At 47.5% G+C, this 25410-nt stretch overlaps 1 protein-coding gene across 1 annotated transcript in view; it reads left to right on the top strand.

Moving 5' to 3' along the window:
• Nucleotides 1–25410, top strand: part of RRP12 (ribosomal RNA processing 12 homolog) — a 68827-nt gene that overhangs the window by 3794 nt on the left and 39623 nt on the right. Inside the window, exons 2-4 of the mRNA XM_054660405.2 lie at nt 2769–3095; nt 20892–21167; nt 21726–21955. Of these exons, the coding sequence (XP_054516380.1) occupies nt 21029–21167; nt 21726–21955 (369 nt within the window). The 5' untranslated portion in view covers nt 2769–3095; nt 20892–21028. The remainder of the gene's footprint in view (nt 1–2768; nt 3096–20891; nt 21168–21725; nt 21956–25410) is intronic.

The following is a 25410-nucleotide window of genomic DNA, read 5'->3' as shown; positions in this document are numbered from 1 at the left end:
ATTGCCCTCCAGCCCGGGCCGACAACAGTGAGACTCAGTCTCAAAATAAAAATAAAAATAAGTATTATTAGCAGCGTGATTAAGAAGGCAAAAAAAGAATTAATGAGGCACCAATTCAGAAAGTGTGAGTGTGGTTGCCTGGTAGGGGAAGACTTGCCTGCCGGGGTCAGAGTTGGGCAATAACGGATTCTTTGGTTGGGAAGCCAAAAGCATCTGCACCACTGGCCTTGGAAAGGAACTTGGGAACCCTACTTTATTCCCTTCCCCAAACTCCTCTGCCTCCAGAAGGAATCTTGTACCTCCTTGGAATTCTGATGAACTCTGAAATGCCTCACTTCCTGAATATCTACCTGAGATTTATTTATTTATTTATTTATTTTTTTTTTATTTTTTTTTTTGAGATGGAGTCTCGCCCTGTGTCACCCAGGCTGGAGTGCAGTGGCGTGATCTCGGCTCCCTGCAACCTCTGCCTCCTGGGTTCAAACCATTCTGCCTCTGCCTCCCAAGTAGCTGGGATTACAGGCGCCCACTATCATGCCCAGCTAATTTTTGTATTTTTAGTAGCAACGGGGTTTCACCATATTGGTCAGGCCGGTCTCAAACTCCTGACCTCGTGATCCACCCACCTCGGCCTCCCAAAGTGCTGGGATTTCAGGCATGAGCCACCACACCGGGCCTACCTGAGATTTATTATGCATGCCACTGAGCTACTCAACTGCAAAATCCTTAAGGATGGGCACTTCATCTTAACTATTTCATACACCCCCCCACACGAACCTGCACTTAGGATGATGCCTTTGCCCTTGGTAGACTCCCTGAGTCCCCAAGTGTCAGAGCTGGGAGAGACCTTGAGAATTCTCCACTACAAATCCCCACCCACCTCCTGCCACGCACGATTCACATTTTACAGATGAAAAAACTGAGAGGAACCATTCAAAAGGGCAGATGAGGCTGGTCCGAAGGTAGTGAGTTATCTCAACTGATTGTTCACGGTCAGTTACAGATCGAGCTCCTTGTTCTACCCTTTCCGACCTTCTCACTACTGCACTTTACTAGTCTTTTTTAAAAATTTTTTTAATAAATAAAAGAGCAGATGAACAAGAGACTAGATTTATCAGAGGTGATCCACAGGGAAGGACTCCAAAGTCAGGGCTTCCTGCATCAGAACAGAAAGGCAGGCAGGGCACAGTGGCTCAAGCCTACAATCCCAGCACTTTGAGAGGCTGAAGTGAGAGGATGGCTTGAGCCCAGAAGTTCAAGGCCAGCCTGGGCAATATGGCAAATCCCCATCACTGCAACAAATACAAAAATGAGCTGGACGTGGTGGCATGTGCCTGTAGTCCCAGCTACTCGGGAGGCTGAGGTGGGAGGATTGCTTGAGCCTAGGAGGTTGAGTCTGCAGTGAGCCATGATTGCACCACTGCTCTTCAGCCTGGGTTACGGTGTGAGACCTTGTCTCAAAAAAAAAAAAAAAAAAAAAAAAAGAGAGAGAGAGAGGCAGGAAAGGAAGATTGAGGGAGAGAATATGGGAAGTTATACTTGCCCCATTGCAAGGGCCCCAAAGGCTTTGCAGCCAGAAGCCGGAATTCCTGGGCAGAGATAGGGATCCATTTAGTGCCAATCACAGCATTTTGAATCTGGGAAGAAGCTTAAAGCCTATCAAACCGAAGAAGTTTCTTGAATGCCAGTAAAGAGAGTAAACCACTGTTTTTTGCCCTCTACTAATTTTTTTTTAATCTTATCTCTACTGAACACAGGACAAAAAGACATTTGTCAGTGTTGATTCTTGGGCCTTCTGAAGTTCAGGGCACATGCAGGCGAGCATTACAGGTCCTAAGAATAAATCAGCTGGGAGGGGCTTAGATCCCAGTGGGGTCCCAGCACGTCCTGTGCCCTCCCCACCCCTCCCAGCAAGCATCCTGAAGGACCCCCTATACAGCTCCTCACCAGGGCACTGCCCTCTTTTCCTACCCTGTAGGGAGTAAGTGGGGGCAACTAAGTCCTGCTTCCTGCTAGGAGTGTGGGGGTGTCAGTGGAGGATCTGTACTCCATGCCCTCTTAGCAGGCATCCCCCCTGCCAAGGCACTCATTAATGATGGACTCCAGTGAAGGAAATCATAACTGGGCCTTCATCTCTGCCTGAGGCCTCCAGCCAGCCCCTAAACCCTGAACTCTCAGGACAGAAAGCCTCCCCTTGTAGAGCAGTGTTTGATTCCTCAGGCCCCAGGGAAATTTCCAGGACTCTTACAGCTTTCCAACAACAAGCTTGTTGGTCAAACTGTTACAAAAACTCAGATAAGGGTTAGGCATGGTGGCTCATGCCTATGATCCCAGCACTTTGAGAAGCCCTGGCAAGGGGATCAATTGAGCCCAGGAGTTTGAGACCAGCCTGGGCAACGTGGCGAAAACCTGTCTCTACAACAAAATACAAAAATTAGCTGGGCCTGGTGGTGCACACCTGTAGTCCCAGCCACTAGGGAGGCTGAGGTGGAAGGATTGCTTGAGCCCGGTAAGTTATGATTGCACTGCTGCACTCCAGTTTGGGTGACAGAGTGAGACCCTGTCTCAAAAAAAAAAAAAAAAAGAAAAGAAAAAGAAGAAACACTGAGATAAAGAAGCTACCAGAAAAAAATCAAAACAAAACAAAACAAAAAACAATAAAGAAAAAGAAGAAGCCAACCAAGAGTCACAGCCCTTTTACCCTCCACTGCCCCTTAGGCTAATAAAGGCCTCTCCAGCCTTCCTTTCCCATTTATTTTTTTCCACAGAAGAACTCCACTGAACATTCATTGAAGGCCCAGATTTAGAGTGAGCGGGGCAAACCAAGTTTTGTGCTGGGTGGAAGGAGGGGCGGCTGCTGTTCAGCCCACAGGACTCCTGTGAGGACACCACATGTTCATAGTTGTTAAACCATCTTGCAAACTCATTGCCTGATGTTCAGATCTCCCGGCTCAGCTGGTGTCTGTGGAGGAGAGGATTTATGCCTCAGAGAGGGCATGAGCCCAGATGATGCCTCAAGACTCAGGTTCTAGGAGAGAAAGCAGTGCTTCAGGGACTTCGACTGCCCCCGCCCGAAATGCAGTCGCCATCTGCAGGTAAACAGAGCTGGAGCTGGTGCTGCCGAAAAAGAAAGAGGAGGGCTCTCCGGCAGCCTGCGGCTTCCTCAAGGACTTCCCAGGCCGGGCACGGTGGCTCATGCCTGTAATCCCAGCACTTTGGGAGGCCGAGGCGGGCGGATCATGAGGTCAGGAGATCGAGACCATCCTGGCTAACACAGTGAAACCCCATCTCTACTAAAAATACAAAAATTAGCCGGGCGTAGTGGTGGGAGCCTGTAGTCCCAGCTACTCGGGAGGCTGAGGCAGGAGAATGGCGTGAACCCAGGAGGCGGAGCTTGCAGTGAGCCGAGATTGCGCCACTGCACTCCAGCCTGGGTGACAGAGTGAGACTCCGTCTCAAAAAAAAAAAAAAGAACTTCCCTGACAGCACCCAGGCTTCCCTGATCCCCCTGCATTATCAGACTTCTAAGGCCGGGCTTTAGTCCAAGCCTCTTTCTTTTTTAAATTTATGGCACTCTCAAAACCACCTGGTATGCATCAAGCCCTCTGCCACTAGACCCTGTGTGAAAACTGTAATAATGGTAAAATGCTCAAACCAGGGCAATAAGCAAATTTTGACCCTTCTGCTTTCATTCACATAAAACTGATTTTTAGTCTATGTTAATCTTGGATCACATTTTTTTTTTTTGAGACAAGGTCTCCCTGGGTTGCACAAGCCAGTTTTAAACTCCTGGCCTCAAGTGATCCTCCTGCCTTGGCCTTCCAAAGCACTAGAATTACCTGTGTGAGCCACTGAGCCTGACCTCAGAATTGTACATTCAAAACAAGCTGACGTTCTGGGCACAGGAGGCACGTGCCTGTAGTCCCAGCTACTCAGGAGGCTAAAGCAGGAGGATGGCTTGAGGCCAGGAGTTTGAGGCTGCAATATGCTATGATCACACGTGTGAATAGCCACTGTACTCCAGCCTGGGCAATAAAGTGAGACCCTGTCTCTAAAAAAATTAAAAAAAAAAAAAGCTGGCAGAAAGTTAGTTATTTGGGATTGATTTGCATCAAGTTTAGTGAATTGTTGGGAGATTAGCAGTGTGTTAGTCCAGTGTGGGGAAAAGAAAGAGAGATCAGTTTGTTACTGTGTCTGTGTATTAAGAAGTAGACATAGGAGACTCCATTTTGTTCTGTACTAAGAAAAATTCTTCTGCCTTGAGATGCTGTTAATCTGTAACCTTACCCCCAACCCTGTGCTCTCTGAAACATGTGCTGTGTCAACTCAGGGTTAAATGGATTAAGGGCTGTGCAAGATGTGCTTTGTTAAACAGATGCTTGAAGGCAGCATGCTCGTTAAGAGTCACCACCACTCCCTAATCTCAAGTACCCAGGGACAGGCCGGGCACGGTGGCTCACGCCTGTAATCCCAGCACTTTGGGAGGCCGAGGCGGGCAGATCACAAGGTCAGGAGATCAAGAGCATCCTGGCGAACACGGTGAAACCCTGTCTCTCCTAAAAATACAAAAAATTAGCCGGGCGAGGTGGCGCACGCCTGTAGTCCCAGCTATTCGGGAGTCTGAGGCAGGAGAACGGCGTGAACCCGGGAGGCGGAGCTTGCAGTGAGCAGAGATCACGTCATTGCACTCCAGCCTGGGCAAGACAGAGCAAGACTCCCTCTCAAAAAAAAAAAAAAAAAAGAATCAAGTACCCAGGGACACAAACACTGCGGAAGGCCGCAGGGACCTCTGCCTAGGAAAGCCAGGTATTGTCCAAGGTTTCTCCCCATGTGATAGTCTGAAATATGGCCTCGTGGGAAGGGAAAGACCTGACCGTCCCCCAGCCCGACACCCGTAAAGGGTCTGTGCTGAGGAGGATTAGTATAAGAGGAAGGAATGCCTCTTTGCAGTTGAGACAAGAGGAAGGCATCTGTCTCCTTCCCGTCCCTGGGCAATGGAATGTCTCGGTATAAAACCCGATTGTATGTTCCATCTACTTAGATAGGGGGAAACTGCCTTAGGGCTGGAGATGGGACATGCGGGCAGCAATACTGCTCTTTAAGGCATTGAGATGTTTATGTGTATGCATATCTAAACCACAGCACTTAATTCTTTACCTTGTCTATGATGCAGAGACCTTTGTTCAGGTGTTTGTCTGCTGACCTTCTCTCCACTGTTATCCTATGACCCTGCCACGTCCCCCTCTCCGAGAAGCACCCAAGAATGATCAATAAATACTAAGGGAACTCAGAGGCCGGTGGGATCCTCCATATGCTGAACGCTGGTCCCCTGGGCCCCCTTATTTCTTTCTCTATACTTTGTCTCTGTGTCTCTTTCTTTTCCAAGTCCACCTAACGAGAAACACCCACAGGTGTGAAGAGGCAACCCACCCCTTCAGTCCAGGATCTCCCAGAAGCAGTTGCCAAGACAGGATGTGCAGGAAATATATTAGAAGTGTCTGTGACAGGAAATGGGGCTGGGAGCACAGGTGTGATGCTGCGTAAGGGAAGGAGGAAGGAAGGTTTGGTGGGTGGCAGCGTCGTCTTAGATTGCAAATGCAATTCTGGGGAAAATTCGGCAAGCCTGTTGGGGGCTATTCCAGCCAAAGTTACCCTTCAGAGGGGTCCTCAGGCTCCCAGGACCAGCCTGCCTTCACATCCTTGATACAGGGATGCTAAGTCATGACTGGATGCAGCCCATGGGCAGCACAGCCTCTGAATGCTAGGAGGGGCCCTCAGCCAATCAGCTTTCTTCCCTGGGCATGGTGGCTTATGCCTGTAATCTCAGCACTTTGGGAGGCTGAGGCAGGTGGATCACTTGAGTCCGGGAGTTCAAGACCAGTCTGGGCAACACAGTGAGACCCTGTTTCTAAAAAAAAAAAATAAAGAAAATAAAAAGATAGGCCAGGCGCGGTAGCTCACGCCTGTAATCCCAGCACTTTGGGAGGCCGAGGTGGGCGGATCACAAGGTCAGGAGATTGAGACCATCCTGGCTAACATGGTGAAACCCTTTCTCTACTAAAAATACAAAAATTAGCCGGGTGTGGTGGCGGGCGCCTGTAGTCCCAGCTACTTGGGAGGCTGAGGCAGGAGAATGGCGTGAACCTGGGAGGCGGAGCTTGCAGTGAGCCGAGATCGCGCCACTGCACTCCAGCCTGGGCGAGAGTGCGAGACTCCATCTCAAAAAAAAAAAAAAGAAAAAGAAAAGGAAACATTATGCTGAGCCAAAGAAGCCAGTTACAAAAGACTGCATGGTTTATGATTTTACTTATATGAAATGTCCAGAATAGGCATATCTATAGAGACAGAAAGTAGATTAGTGATTGCCAGGGGCTGGGAGGGTTGGGGGTGATCAATACAGGGTGTGGGGTTTCTTTTTGAGGTGCCAAAAATGTTTTAAAGTTGACTGTGGTGATGTTGCACACATCTGTGAAGATACCAAAAACCACTGAATTGTACACTTTATTTATTTATTTTATTTTATTGAGACAGAGTCTCACTCTGTCACCAGGCTGGAGTACAGTGTCACGATCTCAGCTCACTGCAACCTCCACCTCCTGGGTTCAAGTGATTCTCCTGCCTCAGCCTCCCGAGTAGCTGGGATTACAAGTTTGTGCCACCATGCCTAGCTAATTTTTGTATTTTTAGTAGAGACAGGGTTTCACCATGTTGGCCAGGCTGGTCTTGAACTCCTGACCTTAGGTGATCCACCCACCTCGGCCTCTCAAAGTGCTGGGATTATAGGCATGAGCCACCGCACCTGACCAAAAGTTTTAAACAATTATTTTAAAAAAACAAACCCACCCGAGCCTACCTACCAGAAGCCTTTGCTCAATGGGAGTGAAGTGGGCGGGTAGCTCTGGTGGATCTAAGTGGCCACTGAGCTGCAGAAAAGCACCCGTCTGCTTTTATCCTAGTCCTGACAGAGCTCAGAACCTCCCATGGCAGCTCCAGGGATGGTTCTTAGGGTTGTGGTTGGGCAAACACATGTGGTTCCCACTAAGCCCAAGGAGAGACATAAAGGAGGGACCAAGGAGAGGCTTCTGTGGAGAAGGCAGGGGCAAAAGCTGGCTGTAAGGTCTGGCCAGCTGCACCACACAGCCCACCAGCACCTCATCTTCTCCTTTACGGAAGAAGCAACTGGGAGTCCGGGCTCCTAGGCGTCATTTCTGATTTTTTTTTTTTTTTTTTTTTTTGAGATAAGGTCTCACTGTGTCTTGTGGGTGGGAGTGCAGTGGCGTGATCACGACTCACCGCAGCCTGAGCTCAAACTCTTGAGCTCAATCCTCCCATCTCAGTCTCCCAAGTAGCTGAGACTACAAACATGTGCCATCACACCCAGCTAATTTTTTTTTTTTTTAGACGGAGTCTTGCTCTGTAACACCCAGGCTAGAGTGCAGTGGCACAATCTCAGCTCACTGCAACCTCTGCCTCCCGGGTTGAAAGGATTCTCCTGTCTCAGCCTCCCGAGTAGTTGGGATTATAGGCACCCGCCATCACGCTCAGCTAATTTTTTGTATTTTTTAGTAGAGACAGGGTTTCACCATGTTGGTCAGGCTGCTCTCGAACTCCTGACCTCAGGTGATCCACCAGCCTCGGCCTCCCAAAGTGCTTGGATTACAGGCGTGAGCCACTGCGCCCGGGCTTTTTTATTTTTTTAAGAAATGGGGTCTCACTATGTTGGCCAGGCTGGTCTGAAGCTCCTAGGTTCAGGGGATCCTCCTGCTTTTACCTCCCAAAGTGCTGGGATCACAGGTGTGAGCCACTGCATCCAGCCCTAGGTCCCATTTCTGATTAGGTATGTTCCTTACAATGCAACTAACTTCCCTGATTCCCTGTGTTGGAAACACCTCAGCCACAGGATCTTGGAGAGGTGACAAACTGGACCTTTGAATACCTGGGCCAGGCAAGTATTCTGACCCTAGCCAGCCTGTGAACTTCCCTCCCCAGAGCCAACATGGTCCTTTATAAAAGAAAACAACCTCTGAGAGTGAATGTTTTGAGCTACAGTCACTTGAGGGGGAAAAAAAAGCTCATACCCACAGGAAAGACTGTTCTGCTGCCATGGCAACAAGTCACCACCATAACCAGTTTTAAGCCACTTAAAGACAATTCATCTCCCTTCAGCTGAACAATTTTCCTCAGTGACCAGACATCTGACACCAGCCAATCGGTAACAGCCACACTGGTTGACTAACCAATCCCTAAACACTACCTCCCTTGATATGTGCCCACCATTGATCTTCAACCTCCTAGCACCTTATATAAGATCAGTGCCCTGCTCCACTCACAGGGATTGCACCTAACAGGCCCAGCTCCACCTCCCTTAAGTAAGTACTATAGTAAATGCAGCTTTTTGGTTCAGATGTTGAGAGATGGTCTTTTCTTTAGACACACTCGTATTCTGGAATCTTGCCTTCCTGGGAGTGATTTATTCTCACTTCCTCTGTGGTGTCATTGCCTCCATGCCTCTGAGCCTCGTATACCTGTACGCATCATATGCCTCTATGGTGTCACTGGGGAATGAGAAAAAGGCCAACTCCAGGCGTGGTGGCTCACACCTGTAATCCCAGCACTTTAAGAGGCCGAGGTGGGCAGATCACCTGAGGTCAGGAGTTCGAGACCAGCCTGGCCAACATAGTGAAACCCTGTCTCTACTAAAATACTAAAATTAGCTGGGCATGGGGGCGGGCACCTATAATCCCAGCTACTTGGGAGGCTGAGGCAGGAGAATTGCTTGAGCCTGGGAGGCAGAGGCTGCAGTGAGTTGAAACCATGCTACTGCACTCCAGCCTGGGCTACAGAACCAGACTCCGCCTAAAAAAAATAAATAAAATAAAATAAAATAAAAGGCCAACTCTTCTTCTGTACAAGGCACCAATGAAGACTGGATTTCAGACCCCTCATCTGGGAAACTAAGCAGTCCACATACTTCACAACTGTACACGGCAACCGTGCTCACCCCTCATAACCGCTAGCCTTCACGTGTCATTCTACCTCCCCGGTACCTTCTCCAATCTGTCCTTCCCTCTTTGTCCCCGCTGCCACATTCTTAGTTTCAACCCTTATGGTTTCTTTCCTGTACTGGTGCAGCAGTTTCCGACACATCAGTGACTCAGGTCTTGCCTGCATCTAGAGCAAACACGTCGTGTTCTTACTTGCCCCTGTGCCTTTGTAGCTGCTGTGGCCTTGCTTGGCCTGAACAGCCACCCTCAGCTTCCTGGTCAACTCTAGCTCATGCTGCAGCACTCAGTTCCAACGTCACCTCACCTGAAAATTGGCCCTGACTCGCCTCTCAGACATGACTATAGTCTGCCAGGCTCTAGGCTCTCATAGCTCCTGACCATACCTGGATGATGGCACTGATTGCCACAGGGATTGTTTACTGCCACCCCAACCAGCCTGCGAACTCTAGATGTGAGAGCTAGGCTGCTTTCATTGCTTGGTAACCAAATGGTTATAAAGAACAGGAATTGGGAGAGGAGTAAATTACAATTATAACTCCCCACTTAATGCTATTGGGAATCTTTCCCTAGCTTTGGTTTCCCCATTTTAAAATGTGGATAATAGGCCAGGTGCAGTGGCCCATGACTGTAATCCCAGAACTTTGGGAGGCGAAGGCAGGAGGATCATGTGAGGCCAGGAGTTAGACACCAGACTGGATAACACAGTGAGACCCTATCTCTAATTAAAAAAAGAAAAAAAGAAAAAATAATAATAGGCCAGGCACGGTGGCTCACCCCTGTAATCCCAGCACTTTGGGAGACCGAGGCAGGCAGATTGCCTGAGGTCAGGAGTTTGAGACCAGTCTGGCCAACGTGGTGAAACCCGATCTCTACTAAAAATACAAAAAAAATTAGCCAGATGTGGCGGCATGTGCCTGTGATCCCAGCTACTCGGGAGGCTGAGGCAGGGGAATTGCTTGAACCAGGGAGGTGGAGGTTGCAATGAGCCGAGATCATGCCACTGCACTCCAGCCTGGACGACAGAGCAAGACTCAGGCCCAAAAATAAATAAAAAATAATAATAATAAAATAAAATGTGCATAATAATAGCACCTACCCTATGCAGTGGTTGCGAGGACTCGGTAGGATCACACATGTAAAGTGCCAGGTCTATAGAGGCTAATAAATGATAGTTCTTATTACCACAGAGAGCCCCTGACACAAAGGATACATCCATTAAATGCTATTTTCCTCTCCTCTTCTCTGCCACAATGCCCAATCTACTTGGCAGGTTGGTATAGTGGTTGGATAAATGATGGACCAACATTTCTGTTATTTTCCTTGATTGCAACCTTCAAAAATTATTGTCCAGGCAAGATAGCTCACGCCTATAATCCCAACACTTTGGGAGGCTGAGGCAGGAGGATTGCTTGAGCCCAGAATATTGAGACCAGTCTGGGCAACATAAGGAGACCTTGTCTCTGCAAAAAATTTAAAAATTAGCTGGGCATGGTGGCATATGCCTGTAGTTCCAGCTACTTGGGAGGCTAAAGTGGGAGGATCGCTTGAGCTCAGGAGGTCAAGGCTGCAGTGAACCGTGATCGCATTCCAGCTTGCATGACTACTGCATTCCAGTCTGGTTGACAGACATAAAAGATATACCTTGGACAGCCCCTCTTAGACACCCTAAGAGCGTTATCTGAACCTCTCTTGTGCCCCTTGCTGAGCTCTGCATAAGTCATGTGTTCACTTGGCAAGCAGATGGATTGAGCCACACACTGTGGTAGGCTCTGATGGCGCCAGAGTAGACCAGACATGGTTCCTGTAATCAGGGGTTCCACAGTCAGATGGTCAGATGAGGGAGGCAGAGAAGCAAAATGCAATTCTATTAATTGAGCATCAGTGAACAATAAAGTTACCAGGGGCTTTAGAGAGCTCTGGGTACAACATCTTCAATGTACAAATAAGAAAGCCGAAGAGTTTTGTGCTTGTCTTTTCACCATTCCCCCATAGGTTACTTTTTTTTTTTTTTTTGAGACAGAGTCTCTTGCTGTTGCCCAGGCTGGAGTGCAGTGGCGCGATCTTGGCTCACTGCAACCTCCACCTCCCAGGTTCAAGCAATTCTCATGCCTCAGCCTCCCAAGTAGCTGGGATTACAGGCGTGTGCCACCATGCCTGGCTAATTATCCACTGTAGGCTTCTTTTTTTTTTCTTTTTTTTGACGGAGTCTCGCTCTGTTGCCCAGGCTGGAGTGCAGTGGCGCCATCTCGGCACACTGCAAGCTCCGCCTCCCAGGTTCACTCCATTCTCCTGCCTCAGCCTCCCAACTAGCTGGGACTACAGGTGCCTGCCACCACGCCAGGCTAGTTTTTTGTATTTTTAGTAGAGACAGAGTTTCACCATGTTAGTCAGGATGGTCTTGATCTCCTGACCTTGTGATCCACCCGCCTCAGCCTCCCAGTGCTGGGATTACAGGTGTGAGCCACCGTGCCCAGCCCTATCCCCTGTAGGTTTCTTAAGGCAGAGCAAGAGTCTTTTTCTTTTATTATTTATTTTTTTTTTTTTTTTGAGACGGAGTTTTGCTCTGTTGCCCAGGCTGAAGTTCAGTGGCACAATCTCAGCTCATTACCATCTCCGCCTCCCAGGTTCAAGTGATTCTCCTGCCTCGGCCTCCCGTGTAGCTGGGATTACAGGTGTGCGCCACCATGCCCAGCTAATTTTTGTATTTTTAGTAGATACAGGGTTTCACCATGTTGGCCAGGCTGGTCTTGAACTCCTGACCTCAGGTGATCCACCCGCCTCAGCCTCCCAAAGTGCTGGGATTACAGGCATGAGTCACCGCACCCGGCCAAGAGTCTTTTTAGATGGAGTTTCACTCTTGTTGCCCAGGCTGGAGTGCAATGGCGTGATCTCGGCTCACTGCAACCTCAGCCTCCCGGGTTCAAGTGATTCTCCTGCCTCAGCCTCCCAAGTAGCTGGGACTACAGGCATATGCCACTATGCCTAGCTTATTTTGTATTTTTAGTGGAGATGGGGTTTCACCATGTTGGTCAGGCTGGTCAGGTGCCCGGCCCATAAGCTTCTTTAAATACTTTCATATGTGTGTTTAGCATAGTACCTTGCACATAATAGGTGATCAAGAAATAACTTTTGAGTATGTAACTGGGTTAAATTAATTAGAACCAGTCCTCCTAACACCCAGCTGAGATCCAGAGGCTGCTAGTTGCCCCCCCAGTATCAATTCTTCCTTTCTCTCAATAGGCACAGGGGGTGAGCTGCAACTTACCCAACTAAAAGACTAAATTTCCCAGCCCCTTCTGCAGCTAAATTTGGCCAAATTACTAAATTCTAGTCAATCAAGTGGAACTGACTTGGCTGGAAGGTGCACCTTTTGGCTCTTCCTCCCTTCCTTCCTACACTAGGCCTCCACCTGGATCATGAGTGTGACAGCTGGAGCTCCTGCAGCCCATCTGCGGAGCACAAGGTGACAGTGAAAATGGAAGTCATACGCTATGCAGGTTGAAGCAGAAAAAGAGAGGGATCCCAGGATCCTGAAGATTCTGTGGAACTGCCATAGCAGCCTGGACTGCCCATTACCTCCTGATTTCCATTTCTTGAATGTGAGAGAATTAACCCTTGCCTGTTTAAGCCACTGTAGCAGTCTCTTATAGCAGCTGAACACAATTCCTTACTGATATAGAGGCCCTGAGAAGAATGAAGAATTTGAAGTGGTAAATGGGGAACGGTTTAATTTTGGGGTAAGTGGAGAGAGAACAGTCCTCCCCATTGAGCAGAGTCCCCTGCCATGCCCAGATTCCAGTCTTCCTCAGCCTAGGAGGGGACATGCTTCCTCTCCAGCACACCAGGCTCTTTCCCCAAGAGTTATTCTAGAAAGCAAGCTCTTTTTTGCTTTTGGATTTTTTTTTTTTTTTTTTTGAGACAGGGTCTCACTCTGTCACCCAGGCTGGAGTGCAGTGGCGCAATCATGGCTCACTGCAGCCTTGACCTCCTGCACCTCAGCCTCCCGAGTAGCTGCGACTGTAGGCGTACATCACCATGCCTGGCTATTTTTGTGTTTTTTGTAGAGTTGGGGTTTCTCCATGATGCACAGGCTGGTCTTGAACTTCTGGGCTCAAGCGATCCTCCCACTTTGGCCTCCCAAAGTGTTGGGATTACAGGCGTGAGCCACCACACCCAGCATCAAATGGAATTGTAATGCCCCACGAGCCGAGGGACGCTTGACCCCTGCGGCAGTGCTGTGCCAGGCACTGGGCTAAGGATTTCACATGCATTATCTCATTTTAGCCTCATAACAGCAGCCCCATTTTCAGATGAGAAGACTGTGGCTCACAGAGCTCAGCCGCCTGCCCCGGGTCATGCAGCTGGGATGTGGCTCCAAACCCAGGCTTCCTAAGTCCAAAGCCTGGGCTTTAACACAGCTCCAGCAGTTAGGAAAACCGTCCGGAGCAGCTGCAACAACAACGGGTTGGTCAAAATGCCCTGACCTTGAGCTCTAGGTTAAACACCCAGACCATCTGCTTCCTCTTTGTTTGAGGCAAGAGGCTAAGCCTCAATTTCCCTTTCTTCCTGCCCAGTGTCATAACAGATTACAACTTGCTGACCTAAAACTGGTTTTACTGCTCCGCATGGCCGCAGAACTTTGGGTGTGGCAGCTCTGTTACCTCCACAGGAGCCTTGCAGACAGTTTTAAGAGCAGTGCAGGCCGACACGATGGCTCACGCCTGTAATCTCAGCACTTTGGGAGGCCAAGGCAGGCAGATCACCTGAGGTCGGGAGTTCGAGACCAGCCTGACTAACATGGAGAGACTCTGTCTCTACTAAAAATACAAAATTGGCCGGGCTTGGTGGCACATGCCTGTAATCCCAACTACTCAGGAAGCCTGAGGCAGGAGAATCGCTTGAACCCGGGAGGCGGAGGTTGCAGTGAGCCGAGATTGCACCATCGTACTCCAGCCTGGGCAACAAGAGCGAAACTCCGTCTCAAAACAGAAAAAAACAAAAAAAACAAGGGCAGTTCTATGGGGGGAGGGGGTTCATCTCGGGCTAAGCATTGGATCTCCTGGCTTCTGCTCACTGTGTGACCTTGGGGGGTGTCACTGAACCCCTTAGAACTATGTTTCCCCATCTGTGAAATGAGGACACCTGCTCTGTCCTCCTCACTTAGAGAATTAATGAAAAGGTATTTTGGAACTGAGGAAGAGTTTTTTTGGATGATAATAATAGCTCACATTTATTGCATGCTCACTGTGTACCAGGCAGCGTGCTCAGCACTTAAAATTCATTATCTTATTTAGTTCCCATAAATCAGACAGGTAGGCATTCTTATCATCTCCATTTTACAGATGTGGAAAACTGAGGCTCAGGGAAGAGTAAGGTGAGTTGTTCAAGGTCACAGAGCAAGTGGTGGTACTTGAATTCCAACCCAGAGAGTCTAACTGCAGGACCTATCCTACAGATGTGGTGGTCCTTATTAACCATATGTGGAGGGGCTGATCATGGATACAGCTAGAGTCTCTGGGTGGGAGTTACTGCTGGAATTCAGGGGTGGAGAGGTGAGCCCTGGGGTGCGGGGTGGAAGAGATTGTGCTCAGGCCATTTGGATGCCTATCGTCCGCTCTTCTGGTAGAGCACGCCTCCTGGAGGAGGCTCTGAGCAGATGCCTCAGAATGGACGGCCAGCAGGTGGCCTAGGGCCCCTCAATGCCCATACCAGGCTGACGATTTAGCCAGGGGCTGTATTCAGTTACGACGCAGACTCGGTTTGGAGGCCAGCAGGTTTCTGTAGCCCAGGAAAAGGATGGGACATCTGCCACTACCCTTGGCCTCTGCATCTCCGCATCTGATTTGCAAAATCCCAGTCTACTAGTTGGTATTGCAGGCTCTCTATAGGGTTTTAGCCCTAACAGGTTGTTGGTAGCACTCCCTCTGGTGGCAAAGATGCACCACTGACCCCTCTGTAAAGCACAATACTACACATGTTTTGGAGTTGTCCGTAATTTGACACAGATACACAGTTTCTTTTATTTTTATTTATTTATTTATTTATTTTTGAGACGAAGTCGCACTCTGTTGCCCAGGCTGGAGTACAGTGGCACGATTTTGGCTCACTGCAACCTCTGCCTCCCGGGTTCAAGCGATTCTCCTGCCTCAGCCCCCCGAGTAGCTGGGATTACAGGCGTGCACCATAACGCCTGGTTAATTTTTGTATTTTTAGTGGAGACGGGGTTTCGCTATGTTGGCCAGGCTGGTCTCGAACTCCTGACCTCAGGTGATCCACCTGCCTCGGCCTCCCAAAGTACTGGGATTACAGATGTAAGCTACCATGCCCAGCCACAGATACACAGTTTCATACTGAATCCTCACAGCAGCCCAGTGGGTTCAGAATTATTATCACAATTTTCAGCCAGGCACAGTGGTTCACACCTGGAATCCCAGCACTTTGGGAGGCCAAGGTGGGTGGATCACTTGAGGTCAGGAGTTTGAGAACAGCCTGGCCAACATGATGAAACCCCATCTCTACTAAAATTACAAAAAGTCATCTGGGCGTGGTGGCACATGCCTGTAATCCCAGCTACTTGGGAGCCTGAGGCAGGAGAATAGCTTGAACCCAGGCAGTGGAGGTTGCAGTGAGTCAAGATCGCGCCTCCGCACTCCAGCCTGAGCAATAGAGTGAGACTCCATCTCAGAAAAAAAAAAAAAAAGTAATTATTATCGTAACTTTAAATAATATGACACATTAGAATGTGTAAAAAAATGTATAAATAAATAAATAAAGGGAAAAAAAGAACAAGAATCGGAGACTTAGAGAGGTTAAATCCCTTGCTTGGTTTATAGGTAAAGTATGTCCTGTCTTGAACCCACCACTTTACCTGCCTTCTTTCAGCAATTACCCCAAGTCTAGACCTCTGGTTGTGAGCACAGCTCGCTTATAACAGTTTCCACATTCTGCTTCCTTTTCCTCCCCCAGCCACCAGTTCCCTTTTCTCAGCCTTCCCACTGAGGTCTCAGCCTGTGACCCAGGCACAGGGCCCCACTGGAGGGTGATAATGTCTTCAGAGACTTGGAAGGGCTGGGGCCTAGAGTCTGAACTGACTTCAGTCTTCTCTGCAGTGACGCTTTCTCACATTAACACACTTTATGCTCTCTCTGCTCTAGGTGAGAGGACCACTTTTTTTTGTTGTTTTTTGAGACAGAGTCTCACTCTGTCACCCAGGCTAGAGTGCAGTGGCTTAATCTCGAGTCACTGCAACCTCCGCCTCCCGGGTTCAAGCGATCCTCCCACCTCAGCCTCCGAGTAGCTGGGACTAAAGGTGCCTGCCATCATGCCTGGCTAATTGTCATATTTTTTGTAGAGATGGGGTTTCACCATATTGCTCAGGCTGGTCTCGAACTCCTGGGCTCAAGTTATCTGCCTGCCTCAGCCACCCAGAGTGTTGGCATTACAGGCGTAAGCCACCGCCCCCGGCCCACTTTGTATTTTCAGTAAGCCCATGAAGTGTAATATACATGTAAGCAGGGCATGGTGGCTCACGCCTATAATCCCAGCACTTTGGGAGGCCAAGGCGAGCAGATCACTTGAAGCCAGGAGATCGAGATTTGTCTGGGCAACGATAGCAAGACTCTGTCTCTTTTTTTTTTTTTTGGAGAAGGAGTCTCGTTCTGTTGCCCAGGCTGGAGTGCAGTGGCACGATCTCAGCTCATTGCAACTTCCGCCTCCTGGGTTCACGCCATTCTCCTGCCTCAGCCTCCCGAGTAGCTGGGACTACAGGTGCCCGCCACCACGCCCAGCTAATTTTTTATATTTTTAGTAGAGACAGGGTTTCATTGTGTTAGCCAGGATGGTCTCGATCTCCTGACCTTGTGATCTGCCCGCCTCGGCCTCCCAGAGTGCTGGGATTACAGGCGTGAGCCACCGCGCCTGGCCAAGACTCTGTCTCTTGAAAAAAAATTAGCTTGGTGTGGTGGGTATGTGTCTGTAGCCCCAGCTATTTGGGAGGCCAAAGCAGGAGGATGACTTGAATTCAGGAGTTTAAGGTTATAGTGAGCCATGATCATGCCACTGGACTCCAGCCTGGGTGACAGAGTGAGGCCCTAGCTTAAAAAAAAAAAAAAAAATTAGCCAGGCATGGCAATGCATGCCTGTGGTTCCAGCTACTCGGGAGGCAGAAGTGGGAGGATTGCTTGAGCCTGGAGGTCAAGGCTGCAGTGAGCCATGATTGTGCCACTGCATTTCAGCCTGAGTGACAGAGGAAGACTCTGTCTCAAAATAAATAAATAAATAATTAAATCATAAATAAATGGGATTATAACTATGTACTCTTGTGTCTGGAGTCTTTTACTCAACCTAGGTCATGCATGATGTTATATGTAGCAGTAGTTCCTTCTCATTGCTATACAGAGTCAAATACTATAGTATTCCATTATATATCAATATGTCACAATTTATCCATTCTACTCTCTCTGTCTGCCTGTCTTATCTATCTATCTATCTATCTATCTATCTATCTATCTATCTATCTATTCTAGACACAGAGTCTCACTGTGTTGCCCAGGCTGCAGTGCAGTGGCATGATTATAGCTCACTCTAACCTTGAATTCTTGGGCTCAAGTGATCCTCCTGCCTTAGTTTCCCAAGTAGCTAGGACTACGGGTGCATGCCACCACATGTGGCTAATTTTTAATATTTTTTTTTGAGATGGGGTCTCACTATTTTGCCCAGATTGGTCTTGAACTGTTGGCCTCAAGCAATCCTCCTGCCTCAGCCTCCCAACGCACTAAGATTACAGGTGTGAACCAGTGCATCCAGCCTCATTCTACTGTTGATGGACATTTTATTATTTCCATTGTGAACATCCTCCTATATCTCTTTTTTGCATATAAGTAAACATCTCTGTTGAGTAAATATGCAGGAAGGTATTGCTGGGTCATGCAGCAAGACTGTATTCAGTTTTAGTAGATACTACCACACAGTTTTCCAAAATGGTTGTATCACTTTATACTCCAATGGCAGCATATGTTGCCAGTTTCTCCACATCCTTACCAACATTAGTATTGCTAGTCTTTTTAATTTTAGCCATTCTGGTGGGTGTGTAGTGGCATTTCATTGTGATTTTAATTTGTATTCCCATGTTGATAATGAAACTGGTATCTTTTCTGTTCTGGTCTGTTCTTTTTCTTTTTTTTTTTTCTTGAGACAAAGTCTCACTGTGTCACCCAGGCTGGAGTGCAGTGGTGCTATCATAGCTTACTACAACCTCAAACTCCTGGGCTTAAGAGATTCTCCTGTCACAGCTTCCCAGGTAGCTGGGACCATGGGCGCATGCCACTGCACCCCACTATTTTTCTTAGTTTTTGAGGAGACAGGTCTTGCTGTGTTGGCCAGGCTGGTCTCCAACTCCTGGGCTCAAGTGATCCTCCTGCCTCAGCCTCCTAAAGTGCCGGTATTACAGGCGTGAGCTAGCATGCCTGGCCTGTTTTTCATATATTTATTGGCCATTTGGATATTAATTTTTGTGAAGTGCCTGTTCATGACTTTTTTATTTTTTGTACAATACATCATGATGTTCAGCTGTTTGTGTCTTTTGCCATTCTTCTTCTTTTTTTTTATTTTTGAGACACAGTCTCGCTGTGATGCCCAGGCTGGAGTGCAGTGGCACGATCTCAGCTCACTGTAACCTCCACCTCCGGGGTTCAAGTAATTCTCCTGCCTCAGCCTCATAAGTAGCTGGGACTACAGGTGCCCACCACCACGCCCAGCTTAATTTTTTTTGTATTTTAGTAGAGATGGGGTTTTTCACTATGTTGGCCAGGTCTTGAACTCCTGACCTCGTGATCTGCCCACCTTGGCCTCCCAAAATGCTGGGATTACAGGCGTGAGCCACCACACCCGGCTGCCCATTCTTTTTTTTTTTTTTAATTTTTTTTTCTTTTTTGAGACAGGGTCTCACACTGTCATCCAAGCTGGGGTGCAGTGGTGCAATCACGGCTCACTGCAGCCTTGACCTTCTCTGGGCTCCCACCTCAGCCTCCTGAGTAGCTGGACTACAGGTTCACACCACCGTGCTCAGCTAATTTTTGTATGTTTTGTAGAGACTGGGTCTCATGATGTTGCTTAAGCTGGTCTTGAACTCCTGGGCTGGAGCAATCCTTCCTCCCCTCTACTCCCTGCCCCCCGGCCTCCTACGGTGTTGGAATTCCAGGCCAAGCATCAGCCACTGCACCCACCTGTCCCTTTTGCCCATTCTTTTTATTGGATTGTCTGCCTTGTTCTTATTGATTGGTAGGAATTCTTTATATATTATAGATGTACTTTGTTAGTTCTATATATCTTCTTCCAAAGAATGCTGCTAAAGGTTTAGAATAAAGCTGCTGGGCAAGAGGGAAGAGAAATGTGTCTTTTGTAAGGTTTGGGATCTGATTTTAAGGAGGGTCTCAGGGGAGTGGGGATAAACTGGATCGGTTGCTGGTTCTGAGGTGGAATTAGGAGAACTGGGAATTGGCCGGATGCCAGGTGCGGTGGCTCATGCCTGTAATCCCAGCACTTTGGGAGGTGGGCAGATCACCTGAGGAAAGGAGTTCGAGACCAACCTGGCCAACATGGTGAAACTGTGTGTGTACTGAAAATACAAAAAAAAATTAGCCGGGCGCGGTGGTGCATGCTTGTAATTTCAGCTACTTGGGAGGCTGAGGCAGGAGAATTGCTTGAACCTGAAATGTGGAGGTTGCAGTGAGCCGAGATCGTGCCACTGCACTCCAGCCTGGGCACCAGAGCAAGACTCTGTCTCAAAAAAAAAAAAAAAAAAGAGAGATATTGGAGAACCAGGGATTAATTAGGGATGGAATGCTGTCATAAGGCAAGGGTGGCTTAGCAACTGAGTATCTCCAGTAATAAATGAAAATAGCAAAGCTTGTCTAGAACACCACTGACTGCTTTTTTCTCTTTTCAAGTCAAGCTAATTTTCACACTTTCAAGTCTCCATAAGTTTTGACTTTTCCTTTTTTCTTTTTTTTCTTTTTTTGAGATGGAGTTTCACTCTTGTTGCCCATGCTGGAGTGCAATGACGCGATCTCAGCTCACCGCAACCTCTGCCTCCCGGGTTCAAGTGATTCTCCTGCCTCAGCCTCCTCAGTAGTTGGGATTACAGGCATGCACGACCACGCCCGGCTTATTTTGTATTTTTAGTAGAGACAGGGTTTCTCCATGTTGGTCAGGCTGGTCTCAAACATCGTGACCTCAGGTGATCTGCCCGCCTCGGCCTCCCAGAGTGCTGGGATTACATATATACTTTTATATGAAGGTATATGACTTTCACATAAATGTGTTTCTATGCTTAATTTTGAAAATAGATTTTCAAATGTAATATAAATGTACTTTTTGTTGTTGTTTAACTGCAAAAGAACTCCAGTTTTTTGTTTGCTTTGTTTTGTTTTTTTGAGACAGTCTTACTCTGTTGTCCAGGCTGGAGTGCCGAGGCGTGATCTCGGCTTACTGCAAACTCCGCCTCCCGAGTTCAAGTGATTCTTGTGCCTCATCCTCCCGAGTAGTTGGGATTACAGGCGCGCGCCACCAAGCCCAGCTAATTTTTGTATTTTAGTAGAGACGGGGTTTCACCCTGGTGATCAGGCTGGTCTCAAACTCCTGACCTCAAATGATCCACCCGCCTCAGCCTCCCAAAGTGCTGGGATTACAGGCATGAGCCACCACGCTCAGCCAAACTCCAGTTTTATAAGGCTTACGCCTGTGGCCCTGAAACCTGGTCCTGGCTGGAGTAAGAACCCCATAGAACCCTTAGCAACCTAACTTCCTCCCTAGCAACGGATCTCCTTGGAGCTCCTCCCCATCCGAAGCCAGGAGGTGTAAAACTGGATGTTGACTGTTTTACCATAGTAATGCACACGAATCCGGAAGTGACGCCAGAAGAAGAGGAAGTGAAGGCTACAGGGTATCCACGTGGGTTCTGAGCGTGTTTCTACGTCCCTGGAAGCCGGTCATTTAAGCTCATTCCTCGCCACGGCTTAGTCAACATGGGTCGCTCGGGAAAGTTGCCCTCTGGTGTCTCAGCTAAGTTGAAGCGCTGGAAGAAAGGCCACAGCAGCGACAGCAACCCCGCCATCTGCCGCCACCGTCAGGCCGCCCGCAGCCGCTTCTTCAGCCGGCCGTCAGGTAGCTGGGTTGAGACCCGAGCGCAGCCGGGGGCGGGGTTCCAGGCAGACCTGGGTCCAGATGAGTCTGGGGCCTCTGGGAGAGTGCGGGGCCAGGCATTGGACCTTTCGTGTCTTAGGATGTCGGATCTGGAGCCCTCTCTGAAGGGCAGTCCTTCCAATTTAGCAGATACAGAAACTGAGGTCCGCAGTAGGGAAATGTCTTGTGTAAGGTACCGCGGGTGTCAGAGTTGAGACAGATGGCTTGGACCTTGGGTAGCTCTTTACAGAGCGCGTTCACCTTCATTTATTTTGCAGGCCCTCTGAATGTAGCTCCCAGCCGATTCCCAGTGGCGTTTATGCCGCTGCTACAGGGAAGCAGAAACTTTTACATGGAGGATTCCCTTTCTCCTTGGTTTTTCAAGTTTTTAGGCATACAGTGGTTTTATGAGACTGGCTGTGTTCAGAATTCAGCCTCTCGGGTTGGAGATTTGGCCTGGGCTGGTTTGTTTCCCAGGGGTTGTTCTGTTCTCTTGACCAAAAGGAGGCTTGGACCTTATCTTGTGCCTCTGGCTCTCAGGAAGGAGTGACCTGACAGTCGATGCTGTGAAGTTACATAATGAGCTGCAGTCAGGGTCCTTGCGCTTGGGCAAAAGCGAAGCCCCGGAGACGCCCATGGAAGAAGAGGCGGAGCTGGTTCTCACCGAGAAGTCCTCAGGCACCTTCCTGAGTGGCCTTTCCGACTGCACAAACGTCACCTTCAGCAAAGTACAGCGCTTCTGGGAGTCCAACTCGGCTGCCCACAAGGAGGTAGGGGCGAGGGTCAGGAGGGCCATAGGATAGTGAGGAGAGGCCAACTCATGCCTTTTCTTCAGCTCTGGCCGACAGGTCTCCGATGACAACAGCTGGTATTTCTAGATAATGCGTCATCGCTCCTCCCCTTTATGTCTCCTCCTAGGGCAGGTTCTACTTTCTGCTTTTTATAAGAACATCTCCTCTGCTGAAGTACTTGAGGGTAGAAATATTTTCCAAACATTTCTCTCCTCAGCTATACCTAACACAGCACTTTTACAGAGAGTATTTTCAATAAACATATGTTGAGTAAATAAATGCTGAGTAACAGTGATTAGGAAACGTTTTATCTAGCAAGAACTAAATTTATTTACTTTAATTTAACTTAATTCATGTATTTATTTTGAGACAGAGTCTCGTTCTGTTGGCCAGGCTGGAGTGCAGTGGCGCAATCGTCACTCACTGCAACCTCCATCTCCCAGGCCCAAGCAATACTCCTGCCTCAGCCTCCCAAGTAGCTGCCATTACAGGCATGTGCCACCACGCCCGGCTAATTTTTTTTTTTTTTTTTTAGTATATTTAAATAGTGCATTATTTAAGTAGCTAATTTTTTTGTGTGTGTGTATTTTTAGTAGAGACGGGGTTTCACCATGTTAGCCAGGCTGGTCTCAAACTCCTGAACTCAGGTAATCCGCCCACCTTGGCCTCCTAAAATGCTGGGATTACAGGCATGAGCCACCGTGCCTGGCCTTACTTTTATTATTTTATCTATACTTTAAAGTTATATATATTTTTTGTTATTGAAATAAAAAATGTCAAAATTCTAAATGATATCAAAATTATATAAGAATAATATAATGTGATGGTAGATCCCCCAACTTGAATCATTCACAGAGCTCCTGTTAATGGGTCATTGTCTGTCTTCCTGGACCAGCTCTGTCCAATAGTAATCTAAATTCAAGCCACATATGTAATTTAAAAATTTTTAGTAGCCATATTAAAAACTGAAAGAAACAGGTAAAATAAATTCATCTTTTTATTTTTTTCTGGAGCTGGAGTTTCGCTCTTGTTGTCCAGGCTAGAGTGCAATGGCGCGATCTCGGCTCACTGCAACCTCCGCCTCCTGGGTTCAGGTGATTCTCCTGCCTCAGCCTCCCGAGTAGCTGGGATTACAGGCGTGCGCCACCATGCCCGGCTAATTTTCTGTTTTTAATAGAGACAGGGTTTCTCCATGTTGGTCAGGCTGGTCTCAAACTCCTGACCTCAGGTGATCCACCTGCCTCGGCCTCCTAAAGTGCTGGGATTACAGGTGTGAGCCACTGCGCCCGGCCCAAATTAATCTTAATAATGTACTTTATTTAACTCAGTATCTTTAAAATATTATCACTTCAATGTATAATCAGTATATTTTACTACAGCATTATTTTTATGATACCAAGTCTTCAAAATCTAGTGTATAATTTACCCACATACCCCTACTTAAATGCTAAATTTTCATTGGAAATACTTGATTTGTGTCTATTTAGAGTTCATAACATTTATAGTTGTACAAGTAGATTTGCCTACTATGAATTACTACGAACCTATTTGCCAGGTTGTTACAAATATATGTTTTCTAGTAAATGGATCAAATATTTTAAATTATGAGTAGTTAAAATTTAAAAATTAAATGTTCAGGCTGGACATAGTGGCTCACACCTGTAATCCTAGCACTTTGGGAGGCCGAGGTGGGCAGATCATTTGAGGTCAAGAGTTTGAGACCAGCCTGGCCAACATGGTGAAAACCCATCTCTACTAAAAAATTAGCCTGGCATGGTGGCATGCGCCTGTAATCCCAGCTACTTGGGAAGCTGAGGCACGAGAATCACTTGAACCCTGGAGGCGGAGGTTGCAGCGACCCAAGATCGCACCACTGCGCTTCAGCCTGGGTGACAGAACGAGACTCTGTCTCAAAAAAAAAAAAAAAATATATATATATATATATATATATATGTATATATATGTTTTTTTTTTTACCCAATTTTGTTATTTAGGTTTACCAAAATGTGATTAGTTTCTTTTCTTTTCTTTTCTTTTTTTTCAGACAGAGTCTCACTTTGTCACCCAGGTTAGAGTGCAGTGGCTGATCAGCCTTCCAACTCCCAAGTAGCTGGGACTACAGGGGAGTGCTACCATACCCAGCTAATTTTTGTATTTTTTGTAGAGATGGGGTTTGCCATATTGCCCAGATTGGTCTTGAACTCCTGGGCTCAAGGGATCTGCCCACCTGAGCCTCCCAAAGTGTTGGGATTACTGGTGTGAGCCATTGTGCTCTGCTTGATTAGTTTATTTTTTATCCACTGTTCTGCAACTTTTTCCCTACTGAACGATATTTATAAGTTAATATATAGTTGTTCTCATTCTTTTGAATAATGCACTGTTTAAATTTTTCATTATTATATAATGATACAGTCAGGTCTCTATATTTGCGGGTTCTGCACCTGCAGATTCAACCAAGCATGGATTGAAAAATCTTTTTAAAATAATAATAATATACCAGGCGAGGTGGCTCACGCCTGTAATCCTAGCACTTTGGGAGGCCGAGGCGGGCAGATCACTTGAGGTCAGAAGTTCAAAACCAACCTGGCCAGCATGGTGAAACTCCATCCCTACTAAAAGTACAAAAAATTAGCCTAGCGTAGTGGCACATGCCTGTAATCCCAGCTACTCAGGAGGCTGAGGCAGGAGAATCGCTTGAACCCGGGAGGTGGAAGCTGCGGTTAGCAGAGAGTGCGCCACTGCATTCCACCCTGGGTGACAGAGTGAGACTCTGTCTCAAAAACAACAACAACAGCAACAACAACAAAAATACAGTATAACAACTATTTATATAGCATTTACATTGTGTTAGGTGTTACCAGTAATCTAGAGATGATTTAAAGTATATGGGAGGCCAGGCATGGTGGCTTATGCCTGTAATCTCAGCACTTTGGGAGGCTAAGGAGGGCAGATCACTTGAGGCCAGGAGTTCAAAACCAGCTTGGTCAACATGGTAAAACCCCATCTCTACTAAAAATACAGAAATTAGCTGGGCATGGTGGTGCACACCTGTAATCCCAGCTACTTGGGAGGCTGAGGCAGGAGAATTGCTTGAACCCAGAGGCAGAGGTTGCAGTGAGCTGAGATCATGCCACTGCACTCTTGCCTAGGTAACAGTGAGACTCTATCTCAAAAAAAATAAATAAAGTATATGGGAAGATGTATATAGGTTATACACAAATACTACACCATTTTTTATAAGGGACCTGAGCATCCTCGGATTTTGGTATCTTTAGGGGTCCTGGAACCAATCCCCCCCTCGATAACTGCAGTACATTAGAGACAACTACAGTACATTATTAATCTCCTGTTGATGGCTTCTTGACCATTCCAATTTGTTGCTGCCATGAACATCCTTGTACATAAATATTTGCACACTCATCTCATGCAGGTAT

Source organism: Pan troglodytes, chromosome 8 (assembly GCF_028858775.2).
Source record: "Pan troglodytes isolate AG18354 chromosome 8, NHGRI_mPanTro3-v2.0_pri, whole genome shotgun sequence".
In the NCBI taxonomy this organism is placed as follows: domain Eukaryota; kingdom Metazoa; phylum Chordata; class Mammalia; order Primates; family Hominidae; genus Pan; species Pan troglodytes.
This window is presented reverse-complemented; position numbering and strand designations above follow the sequence as displayed.